Genomic DNA, 15375 nt, shown 5'->3' with positions numbered 1-15375 from the left:
TTATTAATTTCTTGTTTTAGGACCTACATATGGGGCAGGGTGGGGAATAATTTGGTTAAAATGTAAAATATTTTCAGTTTGTGTTTGTACCTTGTTTGTACTCCTTTGAATCATAAATAAAGAGATGAAAAAAAGAAAGCAAAAGCTAAAATGCCAGTCGGGCCTGCTAGCTCGGCTAGGCACAAAGGCAATCCTTATAAGATGCCCCGACAACTGGCATTTTAGCTAACTGGGAGCTCTGGACAAAGCTGCAGCAACTCCAGTTTGCTAGCACCAATTTTGCTAGTTTTTTTTCCTATCGACAGTATTCTGAGATATATAGTGATCAAGATTCAGGTAAAAATCGGCCGGAGTTCTCCTTTAATGACAGCTCTAATGCTTAAGGCTTTGGGGTTACGTGACACCTCCAGTTGTATAGTGTTCTCCCTCTGTCTCTGTTTTTTCTTATTTAATAAGTGTTGTCTGCACTACTTACCCAGCACGATGAGGCTGATGGTGCTCCAATGATATTGTGCACCAGTCTTGACTTTGCAGCTGTACTCTCCTGAGTCTGTTAGAGACAAGTCAGTGATCAGCAGAGAGGCGTCACCTTTTAAGAACTCTCCAGCAAAGGCTACACGGCTACGCTCTGCTTCATTGGGGTCAAAAACCCGTCCAGCAAAGTAGGTGATCACCTGATGGGGTAAACAAAGTAAGACACATAGAGTAAGTTAAACATAGTACAATTTCTCTATAACTACTAGCAGTTCTATTTATACAGAAGGCCAGAGAACACATAGGTAATACAGAAGAAATCTTTTATTTATTTTTATTTATTCTTTTACACACACACACACACACACACACACACACACACACACACACACACACATTCTGAAATCATTCCCCGAAAGAACCAAGCCGTCCTACCTTGTTGCACGATCCAAATTTTCTTCCAAACTGAATATACCTGTTTTCACCCTATTTTAGCCCCCCCCCCCTACTGAAAAGCCCAGTCTGCTCTGTTTGGCTTGCGAGAACATTATGGCACACCTTTGCAAATGTAGTTGTAAGGCCGTAGATGGTGTAAAGGACCACTTCGGAGTTTTAATGTATGCTGCTGATTTAATGAAATAAGTATGGGTTGGTTTATTGGTAAAATATTTGTGTAAATGTTTGTATCTTATTCACAAATAATTCTATATTTTGTATGTGCTTTAATGTTATTTGTATGTGATTGACCGGAAATTATGTACACCTGTAATGTTGAAATGTGTCCCTTTGGTGGCACCATAGTTTTGCACAAGGGGAGATGAGCTTTTAAAGGTAGCTGGTGGGTGTGAATTGTACGCAGCTGTGTTTGGGCCTACAGGATTTCATCTGAGATTTTGTGTTTCATTTATGAACTTTGAGAACTTGACGGCCGTTTCCTGACGGAAGAAAGGACGATCGTATATTGTTTTGCATTCCTTGGTGAGCGCAGCAAGGTACGATTTGTTTTCATTCATAGTAATTCAGAAATGTATGTATGGTCTATTTTGCTGTGTAATTAATGTTTGTCATCCTAAATGTTTGTTCACGTAATGAAGTTTGTATCCGTGAAAACACGTGTGTGAAATGTTTGTTGTATCTATGTTTTCAATACAGTTTTCACGGTGCTAAGGTGACGATGGATTAAACGCATGTTGAACGTCATGCTGGTCTGGCAAACTAAATAAAAGACACCTTACGCATCAGCTGAGACTCTCTTTTTCGATCCAAGGGCCGCTATAGTGAAAACTCAACGCTACATCTGAGTTGTCTGCTATGCTGCACGCCGTCCACACAACCAGGCAAGGTCGTAAATTGGTAGCAAGTTTAACAAGACTACTGATGCAGTGAGAGACTGGTTATCGGGATATAAAATCTTAAAAGTTGTGAAATGTGATGAAATTGTATGGTAAAGAGCTTTACATCTCGAAAGTTAACTTCAGCCACTCTAATTCTTATTAAGCTCTCTTGAATATTTAAAGTGTTTTTTGGTATTTCATTGTCAATTTGAGTAGGCCTATCTTAATATTTGAGGTGAGCAGTGTTAGGCTACACATCCCTCTTATAACCACAGCTTCCTGAATCACTCAAATCTAGTCATACATCAATTAGCGGTACAAACATGTCTGTGTCAGGAGAAAAGGAAAAGTCCACTGAAGAGAAAGATTTAAGCCCTGATGATGAACCTTCAACAGAAGAGAAATCTAGAGGGCCAGAAGAAACAGTCTCTCACGAACGAAAGCTTACAAAAAGGCAAACAAATGAGTGAAAGAGGAAGCTAAAAGGCACGTTAAGGCATTTTTGAAAGCTTATGAATCTTGGAAGCAGATAGCACGAGAAGATAGAACTAAGCTTAAGAAATTAAGTTTGAAGGAGGATCTCGACAAAATAAACCAACACATTCAGGGCCAGATGTACGTACATTTGTGAATGTAGCGTTATTAGTGCCATGGCCGATTCTGATTGGCTTATCAGGAAGGTGAACGCCTCCAGCACTGATACAATTCAGAGAGAGAACTGATTAATTGTTAGGTCTTCCTGAAAGAATTTACGCTGAACTACATTATTGCATGGCTCCTTAATCTGTAACACTTAATGATTTTGTTCACTCAACTGAAAAAGTGTGATCCTTGTGGCAGCTCGTCTCCTTGGCCTATGTCTTCGTCTTGTTCAGATTACTGCAGCCATTTCACCAGGAGGCATATGTCAGGAAACACGATTGTGGCTGGTTTACGCCTGCTTTAAGAGGCAGAGAATTTTCACTGCAAAATAGAGACGTGCTTTCACGGGTGGTTTTTGTATATACCGCGGAATACATAATTAGGCGCACTTTACACTTCCCCTCCCATCTCTTTATGGGAAACTCCCACTTTCCCTTTGACACTCCCGTGAATGCATATGCATGGCACGGAAAAGCGTAATTTGCCATTTTCAGTTCCCGCGACAGGCAGTCTGCGCTTTTACCTCAGTGCGGCCTGTTTGTACATACCTCACCATGCTTTTACGCACACGTTGCGAAACAAATACGCCTGAAGTGGGCGCAAAAGCGTTAGTACATCTGGCCCTCAGAGTGGATACGACTGTGTAAATCAAAATTATGAGCCACTTCAACGCAATTCTCTTAGCACGCCAGAGATTGTGCAGAAATTGGATGCTTGTAACACACTGACAGACACTAACAGAAATATGTGACCTTGTGAGTAAACGGCTGGAAGTAGGCCTAGTTCAAGAGACCTTTAAAGAGGAAGCTGAAAAAGAAAGAGTGCGAATTATTTTAAGTCGTGATGAATATAAATTAGGGCTGTCAGCATTAACGCGTTAATCGCGATGCGATTAAGGTCCGACGGGATGCGATTAATTTTTTTTAATCGCATGCCGGCATTTATTAATTTATTTTACACTTCACTCGGCTTTGCGTCGTGCCTAACAGGCTACTATTTTGACCCTTTGCAGCACCGTTACTTATCATCAAGCTGCCACTTCCTTGTAACACATCCTGCTGCTGCAGGCTGCAGGCTTGATGGAGAAAGACAGCAGCAATAACTCTGAATGGAGCTTTTTATTTTCCAAAACTCCCGGGCGGCTCGTAGACAAGTTGAAAGCCATATGCACATTGTGTAAAGCCGAATTAAAATATCACCGAAGCACGTCAAGCTTGAGCTACCACCTACAGAGCTAAGCATAGTAGTACAGTTAACGTGATGCTACCCGCTAGCATGCTACCCACTCAGGCAAAGCACTGTTTTGGAGAGTGCTACTTGCCGACCTGTGGATGAAACCAAATCCCCAAAAATTACTAACTAACTAACTGCAGACCTGTCAGCATCTTAGAGGACTCGGGTCTTAAAGACGTACTACGGTTGGCATGTTCTGACCTGTCTCGTTGCCGTCGAGGGGGACAGTAGTTTTCACGGATACACAGCCTGTATGACACGGTGAAAGCAGCCCAACTGGAACAACTGCAAAGTGCTGCAAACGCTGTCTCATTAACCGGTGATCACTGGACGTCAGTGAGTAATCAAGATTATTTAGGAGTTACTAAACACTATATTGACTCTGGTAAGGATAGGGATTTTTAGTTTTTTAGTTAGGTACTTGGAGGAATTGTGCAATAATGACAGATTCACACATTTTTCTTTTGTTTACAGTAAATAATTACAAATCTTAAAATCAAGTTCATAAAGTAACTTTCTTTGTATTCATTTTAATCAAGATCCTCTGGTAAGAATTGCTTTTTATTCTTTGTTGAGGGGAGGGTCACCCAACATTTTTTAGTCGGGGGGTCACCCAACTTTTGTATTCATGAAAACAGCTACATTTTAAAGTGGCCATATTTTTTCCTCCTTCGCTACCAGATGGGTCTGACCCATGGGTTTGCTGGGGGGCAGGAGGAGCCCCCCTGGTGGCTGAAATGGGTAACTGCATTGTTTAAAAAATGAGTGGAATAATTACGTCTGGCATGACCAGACATTTTATAAATATCTTAAATAACACAAAACAACTAAATGGTGGTAGGTAATGCATCTGATTTCATATACTGCTTTAGTAAAAAAAATATTACCTGGCGGAATGGGAGCAGCAGGACGCAAAAAACGAAAATTACTGTTGCACTAGTCTGGACATCTTGCTGTGCCAACCTTGCAATAAAGGTTTCCTAAATGCCATGTATATAATAATATAATATAACTTGATGTCAGCTTACTAATTGATTGCGGGTTTTGTGTAGATTTGGACTTTTATGTGCTTCATTTCTGCGTTTGGAGAGGCATCTCAACAGACTGGAGGTCCAACACTGATTGTTCACTGTTACATTTTAGTTGAATGTGTCGGGGCGTCCCGCCACCGTCTGTCTATTGCGTTCCAAAACAGCCGTGCTGTGATTGGATTTGATAAGGGCGAATTGTTAAATTGTTACAATGTCATTTAAAATCTGCTTTAAAATAAACATATATGTTTTGGAATATAATGTTAAGCTTCGGCACCTTTACCTATGTGCTAAAATATACAATGACGAAGCCTAGTGACGAGTCCATAGCAACCAGTGTTGAATTTGTTATTTCCCAGTGTCCTTTGCTGAATGGTCTCAATGTTTTATTGTTTTATTTCATGTGAATACTAGTTTACTAGAGGAGGAACTTAGTATTTGAAGTAATGCAGTAATGCATGAAGTGTGCATTTAGTTTCCATGCTTATTGTGTTTCCACAACAATGTTAGTGAGTAAATCTACTGAAATGGCCACCACACCATAACAGAGGAGTGGGATGTGTAAGATGAGAATGCAGAGGTTAACTCATCTATTCCATGGCTGTTAAAAATCAAAGGGCATCAGTACATCTTTACTAAGCGCAAAAGAGGGTCATAGAAAAATTATTACTGGCGAGGGGAGGGTCAAGTCTTTTTAGCCTAAAAGTCCCAAAACTCCTCCGGTGGCCCCTGAAATAATTAACGAACAGTCCCTAACCTGTCAATCAAAAGCTCTAAGGCTTCTAATAGGTGAGCAGATGCGGAAGCAGATCTTGCAGCTAAATTAGAACAGGCAAAGTCTATAGAAGAGATACAAGTTCAACAGACAAAACTTATTAAGCTGGAAAGTGAATAGAAACTCCATGAGTCACAAATGTTGATAGAAATGAAGCAGAAACAAGCAGAAGTGGAGCTGAAGTTAGAGGAGGAGAAAACAAAGCTAAGAATGTTGCAAGCAAGTTGTAGTAGAGCAGCTGTAGTAGAGCAGCTTGATGCATCTGGAGAATGCATCTGGAGAATATCCAACCTTTGAACACTTTACTAAGTTTGTGCTGAAGGAAGCCTGCGTGGCCTGTAATCCCATCACTTCTTCTTGAGCTCCAGATCAGTAGATGAAAAGTTCCCCAAGAGGGAAAACTTTCTGACTTAAATGCATGATATTTTGTTTGGGCACTTGTACTGAGAATACAAGTGCCCAAACTAAATATCATGCATTTAAGCTGCATGGCATTGCTAAGTGCCCAGTATTTGCTGCCAAGTCTATGGGAGATGAAAAGGCATTTATACATCAAAATGATCTATGGTTTGGATGTTTGCGTAAAAGACATATAACTAAAGATTGCAAAACATTGCATGTCTGTGGAGTGTGTAGCCGACACCATCTACGAAGAGAGAGAGAAGAGATCCAGTGAAACAGCAAAGAGAAGCTCCACTTCTGGTTCCACAGAAGGACAGTCCCAGTTTTCTTGTCATCTATGAAAGAACCTCAGAAGGAAATTCTTACATATCTTCTATCTACCCGCGGGGTCTTTAAAAGCATTGAAAAAGTCTTAAATTTGACAGCCCTGGACTCCCATATGAAGGGTACCAAACAGTAGTAGTGATGTTCTTTAATGTTATTTGTATGTGATTGACAGGAAATTCTGTACACCTGTAATGTTGAAATGTGTCCCTTTGGTGGCACCGTAGTTTTGCACAAGGGAAGATGAGCTTTTAAAAGCTAGCTGGCGGGTATGAATGGTACGCAGCTGTTTGGGCCTACAGATTTTAGATAATACGTATTAAAAAATAAACATTTAAGTTGAGTTTTTAAAAATCTCATAGAAACTACATGATGCCTAAAATATACAGATGCTGTCTTTTTATAATCTTTAATGTGAGGTGAAAATGCAGTAACTACAAAAATAAACAAATATAAAACTGTAGATGTCAAAATGACAGATTCCAGTCTTTCAATTTTGAACAAATATGTAGTAATGTCTGCATTGTAGTAGGCTTGGGTGACCTCTTGTATTTTCAAATTATTCAATCGTGGTTACTTGAGATCGCCAATAGGTGATGTGATCGCCAGTCTGATAGGCTGGCTACATTGACACGTTATTAACATATTATGCATATGCTTTCACTGTAGTCAATGACACTGGCTTGGCTGTCATGTGCTCAAAAGTCTGGTTCAGCTGCTTTGCAGGGTTTTGTTGTTTAAACAGCCTGTTAACTTCAGTGTGTTTACATGCACAGTAGTAACTGGGTATGGTCTTACCCTGGTTAGTGAGGTTCTGCCAGTTCTCCCCGTATACATGAGCAGGAAAGAATGGGAAGAATGATGGAGTAACTCTACCTCTGATACAGTAGGCAGCGCTCTGCCAACACAAAACTGGCGTTTTCTTCCGGTTGACCTATGTCAACATTACACCCATTGGCCTCTTAATTAGTAAAATTGAACAACTTAATGTTTCATTTACACACTCTTGTCACAGCGTAGGACAGCACAGTGTGCCAGATGACTGACAACTTTTTCGGCTAATTATATCAGTAATGTTAAACAGTTTCGGGTGAAATAGCAAGCTATCTTCGTTAGCTAACTAACATTAACGTTAGCAAGGGGCCGCAGCTGGGTCTGCTTGGTCACTCCACTTTTTTGCGGAGACACAGCGTTGACAGCCCCAGAGATGGACAATCTGTTGAAGCCATCTCCTGATGTCCGCTGCTGCCTCAGCGGGGAGTAAAACAGACGGACCGCAGACTCCATGCTGCCGATGGCCCGCTAATTTGGGCATTGCTGTTTTGTTGTATGGTCTTATAGCAACGACTACAACTAACAGCGCTGATGGATTATTTCCGGTTCAAAAACGACTCCAGCTGAGTGGGGAGGGCAGTTGAAGCATGCGCAGATGCTTAAACGATCATAGCCCAGTTAAGGTGTATACATGGAGGAATCCCCCGGTTACTGAAGGAGTTCTCTAGGTCTGTTAACGGGTTATTAGAACTCCGATGGCGTTTGAGAAATTGGGGTATTGCCTTAACCTGAATATAAATGGGTTAAGGCAATACCCCGATTTCTCGTTTTTTTAAACTGCATGTAAACGCACCGCTTGTCTCTCCTGGATGGAGAGGGTTGTTGTTGTTGTTGTGTGTGTGTGTGTGTGTGTGTGTGTGTGTGTGTGTGTGTGTGTGTGGTGGGGGAGGTGGGACTGGATGTGGTGAATGGAGTCACTGGGGAAGGTATCAGGACTGCATTGTCTTTCAAAAGGACAGTAAAAGGTGTTGAGGTCGATTGCCAGGCGGTGGAGGGGGCTTTGGCTGGTGATCTGTGTGAGGCCCTTCCAGACAGAAATAGAGTCATTTGTGGAAAACTGTTGTTGGAGTTTCTCAGAGTACAGTCTTTAAGCGTATTTCACTGCCTTGCTAAACCTGTACTTAGACTCTTTAAACCAGTCCCTGTCCCTACTCCTAAAACACCTCTTCCTTCAGCAACCTTAGCCATCTGAGTTTGGCTGTGAACCAGGACTTGTCGTTGTACCTCTTTGTGGTACGTGATGGTATACAGCTGCCCTTACAGAAGCTGATGTATGACGTCACAACCTCTGTGTACTCATCCAAACTGTTAGTAGTGGTCCTGAAAACATCCTAGTACAGTCCAAACACGCCTGAAGATCCGCCACAGCTTCACTGGTCCACTTCTTAGATGTCCTCACAACAGGTTTAAAAATGTTCAGTTTCTGCCTGTATGAGGGAATTGGGTAGACCATGACGTAGTCTGACGCTGGAAACGCATTGCACGTTGAAGTGCTGCGAATAGCTGCGAATAGCTGCGAAGCACGGGCCATGCGCTACAGTGATAGTTTTGGTGTCTCCTCTATTTTTTCTGCAGGTGAATCTGTCAAGCCAGGCAGGTAATCACGTACAGGAAGACCACAGTGCAGCCGGATACTGTGTACCGGGAAAATGTGTGTGTGGATAGCAGCAAAGTGTGTGCATGTGCCTGTGTTTAAATTGCAGCTCTGTGTGTATACACCAGTTTCAATGAGGACAGTGGTGGCCTAAAGGTTAAAGAAGAGAGCTTCTTTCCCCAGACCGACAGGATAAAATCTGGGTGGGGAAAGTGAAAGAGCAGCGCTTGTCCCTCCCTCATTACCACCACTGAGGTGCCCTTTCGCAAGGCCCTTAACCCCAACAGCTCCAGTGGAGCTGCTCAGTGGCCAACAGATCAGACTGTGGTAGTACTGGGCAGCTTCCAAGTATGAATGTGATCAGATTAAACTGTGGTAGTACTGGGCAGCTTCCAGTTATGAATGTGATCAGATCAGACTGTGGTAGTACTGGGCAGTTTCCAAGTATGAATGTGATCAGATTAAACTGTGGTAGTACTGGGCAGCTTCCAGGTATGAATGTGATCAGATCAGACTGTGGTAGTACTGGGCAGCTTCCAGTTATGAATGTGATCAGATCAGACTGTGGTAGTACTGGGCAGCTTCCAGGTATGAATGTGTGCAACTGTGTGAATGTGATCAGGGCGTTTCTGCAAAAGAGAGGTTGCCTCTCACTGAATAAATAAAGGTTAAATAAAAAATACAAAATGAGTGCCTGTGTGTTTGTTATACAAAATAAAACATGTAGGTTTATGGTGATTTTGCCTGTCTTGACTTCTCAGCCGTGTCGACAGCGAGACACACGATCAGGCACACAGGGAGAGAGACCAACGGAAGGACACACACACACACACACACACACACACACACACACACACACACACACACACACACACAACCAAACACACGGACAGAGAGAGACAGAGAGAGAGAGAGAGAGAGAGACAGAGAGAGAGAGAGAGAGACAGAGAGAGAGACAGAGAGACAGAGAGAGAGAGAGAGAAAGAGACAGAGAGAGAGAGAGAGAGAGAGAGAGGAGAGGGAAAGAGCAGTTCTGTAGAGTGGAGAGGAGAAGGATCGCTTTGTGACCGGCGTGGAGAAATGAGTGTCTGGTATGAACAGCTAGGCCCACTATCAAGTAGGGTGTGAGGCCTGTGAGTGTCCCACTGCAGCACGGGGGCAGCGTGGTAATCAAATTTTATTTAAAGTGTAAAATCACCATTAAACTCTCAGTGCCCTTTACAATTAAAGGAACAAAGAAATAACACACAGCAACAAAACAATTGAACAGCATTAAAGCAGTAATAATAAACAATACAAAACCAGCAACATAGGAGAATAAGTGAAAAAGGTTTGTTTGTGAAAGACGCAGAAAGGCTGGTGTGTTATGGTTGGCTGTAGTATAATGAGTAGAGATGGATTTTCAATCTAGATTTAAAAATGGCAACTGAGTAGCTTATTTAATATGTAGTGAGAAGAGGGGCACAGCAGTAACCAACATATTTGGTTGGACATAATACATGTTTTTTTGTTGTCTAGTGTGTTCCATCCTTCAGTAAACATTTAAGCTGTTGCATGAAGACACTCACCACTCTCTGCCTGTTTGTTGGCTTGAGAAGCAGCCACTCGATGTCAAGAGTGGGGTCATCACCCACCCAGAACTGATGGTGGCAGGGCAGTGTGGCATTGTCTCCAACAACCCTCTTCATCTCCGTCTGGGCGCATGTCGTCAGAACAACCAGCAGAACTGTAGAGAGACAGACCAGTCCAAGATTATTGTTCACTGCATCAGAAAGGAATATTTAGTACAGTTCAAAGTATAAATCAGACAACAAACAGCATACAACTGTTCTGTGTAACTTGGTTTTAAAATCAAACTTCTGTCACCAAGTTGCTGCTTTTTTTTCATATGACCAATATTTCTGACTAAAGCACTGGGTACAGGAAGAGGCAGCTCTAAGACAAAATATTCTTACTCCCAACGCGTCCCCTTGGCTCTGGGTCGGGACTGATGTGCAGGGTAAAACCACTTAGTTAGGGTTGAAATGATCATGGGTGGGGTTAAAAAATGTATATTTAGGTCACACACAGGACAAGAATGGGACATGAACCACCTGTGTTGTTTGACCCTGACCCATCCACCACCCCAGTTTTGGTTTTTCATACAACTCACTATCGTGCGTTCCATACAGACACTAAACAATGCTCTGTGCACATATCTGAAGCTGAGAGACACTGAACAAGCGTAAGTATGTGACGAGTTGGGAGTGAGAACAGGTTGGATTGTGAGATTAGAAAGTCAGAGCTCATGAGGTGCACTTTAAGGGAACATATCAGCTGAAGATTACATTGTAGCATTTCATTTTGCAGCAAAGCAGCGCTTCCTTTTCACACTGCAATGCTTTTAAACAGAAGATGATATATGAGCCGTGCCATGCCAGACATCAGATTGTCTGTTGTGGTGGATTGTTTTCAAGTCATCTACAATTGATGTAGATTGGTAGCCATGTTGATGATAATCAAAGGAGGGTGCAATAAATGGACATTTCAGAAGATTAAACCAGTGTTAACGTGATTGGAGAATATTTCACCTACAGTTAATATTTAATATACTTTCTTCCAGTACAAAGTGCCACCACAGATACAGTCAAACAAACGTTATATCGGCTTTCAACCAAGAATAACTTACAGCATCAGCGTCAGTAATGTGTAACTATGACTATGACACACACACACACACACACAGACACGCACACACACACACACACACACACACACACACACACACAGGTTACACTAATAATAAGCCCAACACAAAAATGACACATGGTACAATGGCTAAGATCCAGAGGGGATATGAGACACTGAGTGCTACTGGCACCGCTGAACTATCAAGAGGCTGGGGATGAAAGCCTGAGCTTCCAATTGTTTCATCTTTTATTTATTTATCCTTCCTGGACACTGATCAACTGCATGGACTGTGATGTCCTGCTGGCTGGACACATTTGTGTGGGAGCAAAAATAGAATGGGAAAATGTGTGTGTGGACATCAGCAAAGTGTGTGCATGTGCCTGCCTGTGTTTAAATTGCAGCTCTGTGTGTATACACCAGTTTCAATGAGTGCCTGTGTGTTTGATATTAGCAGATGACATGAATGTGTTTTCTGCAGATGTGTGTGGACAGGTGTGTGTTTTACTGTGAGCTGGTGAGGCAACTGTGAGCTGGTGAGGCAATGTTGAAAACAACAGACAAAGCAAAAAATCTAGGTGTAGTCATGGACCCAAACCTGAATTTCAACAGCCACATTAAGACAATAACAAAATCAGCCTATTACCATTTTAAGAATATATCAAGGATTAGAGGACTTATGTCTCAACAGGACTAAAAATTTGTCCATGCTTTTATTTTTAGTAGACTTGACTATTGTAATAGTGTCTTTACAGGTCTCCCTAAAAAATCAATCACACAGCTGCAGCTGATTCAGAACACTGCTGCTCGAGTCCTCACTAAGACCAAGAAAGTGGATCACATCACTCCAGTTCTGAAGTCTCTACACTGGCTTCCAGTGCCTCAAAGAATAGACTTCAAAATACTTCTGCTGGTATATAAATCCCTAAATGGCTTAGGGCCAAAATATATTTCTGACCTGTTATTGTACTATGACCCACCAAGACCTCTCAGGTCGTCTGGAACAGGTCTGCTTGTTGTCCCCAGAGCCAGAACTAAACAGGGGGAAGCAGCGTTTAGTTTTTTCACGCTCCATATATTTGGAACAAACTTCCAGAAAGCTGCAGGTCAGTCGCGACTCTCAGCTCTTTTAAATTAAGGTTAAAGACCTTTCTTTTTGATGTTGTTGTTGATGTCCTATTCTTAATTTTTTATATTGAACTGTTAATTTGTATTTTATTTCGTATTAACTGTGAATTTTATTCTTGTATTTTATCTTGTATAATATTTGTATTCGTCAATATTTTTATTTATGTTTTATTTCCTATCTTGCTCTTTGCTTTTTAATGTTTTATGTAAAGCACTTTGAGTTGCCCTGTGCTGAAATGTGCTATATAAATAAAGTTGCCTTGCCTTACTTATAGAATCTGTGCATAATTGAGTTTTTGCATTTCTGTTTGACTCTGTATGTATTATAGCTAAATGTAGCAGGCACCCTTCATACACTGGGCCTAGGATGCCATATAAGGTGCCACCTGCTTATCAAATACACACATTCACACACCTTTTTGGGGGCTCAAGGACATTTAGAGATTGGACAGCAGGGCCCCAGATTGAACCGGTAACCTTCTGATTGGTAGGCGACTGCTTTACCACCTGAGCCACTAGGAAGCAGCCCAAGCGCTAAAAGTCAAAGCAGCAAGCAACATTGAACAGATGCCCAATAACCAAAGTCAAAGCAGAGTTAAGCGTGTTTCTAGCTTCACAAAGCTGAGCAAAACCCATTCAGATGGTTTAATACTGTATAGAAAAAGTGGCGAAACCATGCACACACCTGGTCCATCACTACAATAGATGGGCTCCTCAGTGCTGGCTGCTGTATGCAGTACCTTCTTCCCAACCTCAACAGGGAGAAAATGCTGTTACCTGTGTGGTTTGGCTCTTAAAAGGAGACCTATTACATACCGTTTTCAGGTTTATACTTATATTTTTTGTTTCCACTAGAAAATGTTTACATGCCTATTATGCTTTTTAGGGTTAGGGTTGGTAGGTGTGTTATATAGTTTTTTGTGTATTTTACAGATGTATAAAGTACAAAAAGCCCACAACAAATAGAATATTGGATTGATTTGAATTAACACGTTAACAACACATAGGCAACATGTTAACAATGCACAAACAAGACACTGACAACATTTGATAAATTTCACGTAATTCTAAACCATTTGGCCACTTTTCCAGTTTGAACGAAGAAGTATCATAAATTGCTTGCTAATTCCACCCGACACTGGGCAACACTGGTTACAGATAACGAGCCAAAGTTGTCAGTCATCTGGCGAGGGCACTGTTTCCCTACACTGTGACAAGAGTGTGTGAATGAAACATTAAGTTAATAACTTTTACTAATTTAGTGGCCAGTCGGTGTAATTTTGACATAGGTCAACTCGAAGAAAAAGCCAGTTGTGCATTGGAAGAGTGCCACCTACTGTACCGGAGGTAGAGTTAATCCCGTCATCCTTCCCAATTTCCCCCCCTCATGTATATGGGGAGAACTGTCAGAACGTAACCAGGATAAAATCATACCCAGTTATTGCTGTGCATGGAAACCCACTGAGTGTCTAGCCAAGACCACATCATAGAAATGCTGACCCCATATTCGCAGTCTTAGATCCTCGGGCGGGGCCCTTCTAACCCGCTCCAGAGTCAAGGCTCAAAACCAGAGGTGATCGTGCCTTCTCAGTCCCTCCAGGATTTCACAGCCTTTTTTTGAGATTGTTGCGGCCCAAAATGCCTGATTTCGTGGGAGCTTTTGTAAAAAACTGCGATAAAAGTTGCGATGTCTTTTGTATGTTTGTTGCAATGAAGTTGCGGGAGACAGTGAGACAGTGAAAGTTGCAAAAAAGTTTTTTAAAAATAAAAAGGTCATTGGTCATCGCTTGGTCATTGGCTCTTAGAGTGCACATGGAACTGCTGGGATTGGTTGAAGTCGTGGGAAACTTGTGGAAAAGTTGCGGTGATTGGTCAAAATTGTCCATTGTCATTGGTTGAATTTGCGTGAATTGGTGGGATCGCAACATCGCGAAATCCTGGAGGGACTACCTTCTCCATGAGGGTGCTTCGGCTTTGGAGCATAATTTTATTTTATTTATTCAAATTGTCGTTTTACTTTCCTTAAGCTGCCCCATCTTCTTTTTTTCACTATTCCAGCGAAGTTTATATTTGTGTATGTGCTTTTGTTCCTTCCGTCAAAGCACTTTGTAAACTATTGTATTTAAAGGCAAATAAATTTACAAATAAAGTTATTATTATAAAAAAACATTAACAATTGTGTTGGGGAAAACGTTTCAACAGTGATACGACTCGCAGTCACAAGATGTAGTAGATGTAGTACATGTAGTTGAGTAAAATACAAATAAGCTCTGTTTAACCCTTGTGTTGACTTCGGGTCACATTGACCCGTTTTAAATTTTTGTTTTATATCAGAAAATATGGGAAAAGAAAAATGTAAAAATTTGAAACGTTGGAAAAAGCAAAAACAAACTGTGAAAAAAGGCATCAAAAACGTCGAGACCGTTTTTTTCAAGGTTGACGGGAAGACAACACAAGGGTTAAGAAAACGTTGGGTCATGTGACTACATAGTATCGTGTACCATCATCACACCTGTGTCTGACTGCTGTAGGCTCTATAGAAAGCAGCACTGTTTCAGACTCAGGGACCGTGGAGGGGACAAACATCAGATCATGACATGACTTAAGTATCGATAAACTGATGTGACTAAACTAAACTGATATAATGTGATTTTTTTTCCCCAATATACTATATTACTGGTGCAGATATGTGTAAAGTTGTGACTGCAGATTTTTGTGGTGCATGCGCTCACTGCAAAAGCAGTGTGTGTCTGGGTTACAGTTTGTGAGTATCTTACTGAGTGTCTTCTTTACCACCATGTGCCATCTACAATCAGTGACCTAGTCTCTGTCAAAGTCTCGAATGAGCTGTGTGTGCGTGCATGTTGGTGCATGGGTGTGGATGCATGTGGCACATTTGCAGGCACACTCCTGTCTGCAATTATCGCCACAAAATGT

At 41.6% G+C, this 15375-nt stretch overlaps 1 protein-coding gene across 1 annotated transcript in view; it reads right to left on the bottom strand.

Annotated features, from left to right (window-relative positions):
* clmpa (CXADR like membrane protein a) overlaps positions 1-15024 on the bottom strand; it is a 40952-nt gene extending 25928 nt beyond the window's left edge. Inside the window, exons 1-3 of the mRNA XM_078265445.1 lie at positions 14940-15024; positions 10212-10369; positions 476-674 (exon numbers count right to left, since the gene is read on the bottom strand). Of these exons, the coding sequence (XP_078121571.1) occupies positions 476-674; positions 10212-10369; positions 14940-15024 (442 nt within the window). The remainder of the gene's footprint in view (positions 1-475; positions 675-10211; positions 10370-14939) is intronic.
* Positions 15025-15375: the final 351 nt, after the last annotated feature.

Source organism: Sander vitreus, chromosome 13 (assembly GCF_031162955.1).
Source record: "Sander vitreus isolate 19-12246 chromosome 13, sanVit1, whole genome shotgun sequence".
NCBI lineage: Eukaryota > Metazoa > Chordata > Actinopteri > Perciformes > Percidae > Sander > Sander vitreus.
Note: the sequence above shows the minus strand (reverse complement) of the source record. Positions and strands in the feature narration are given on the sequence as shown.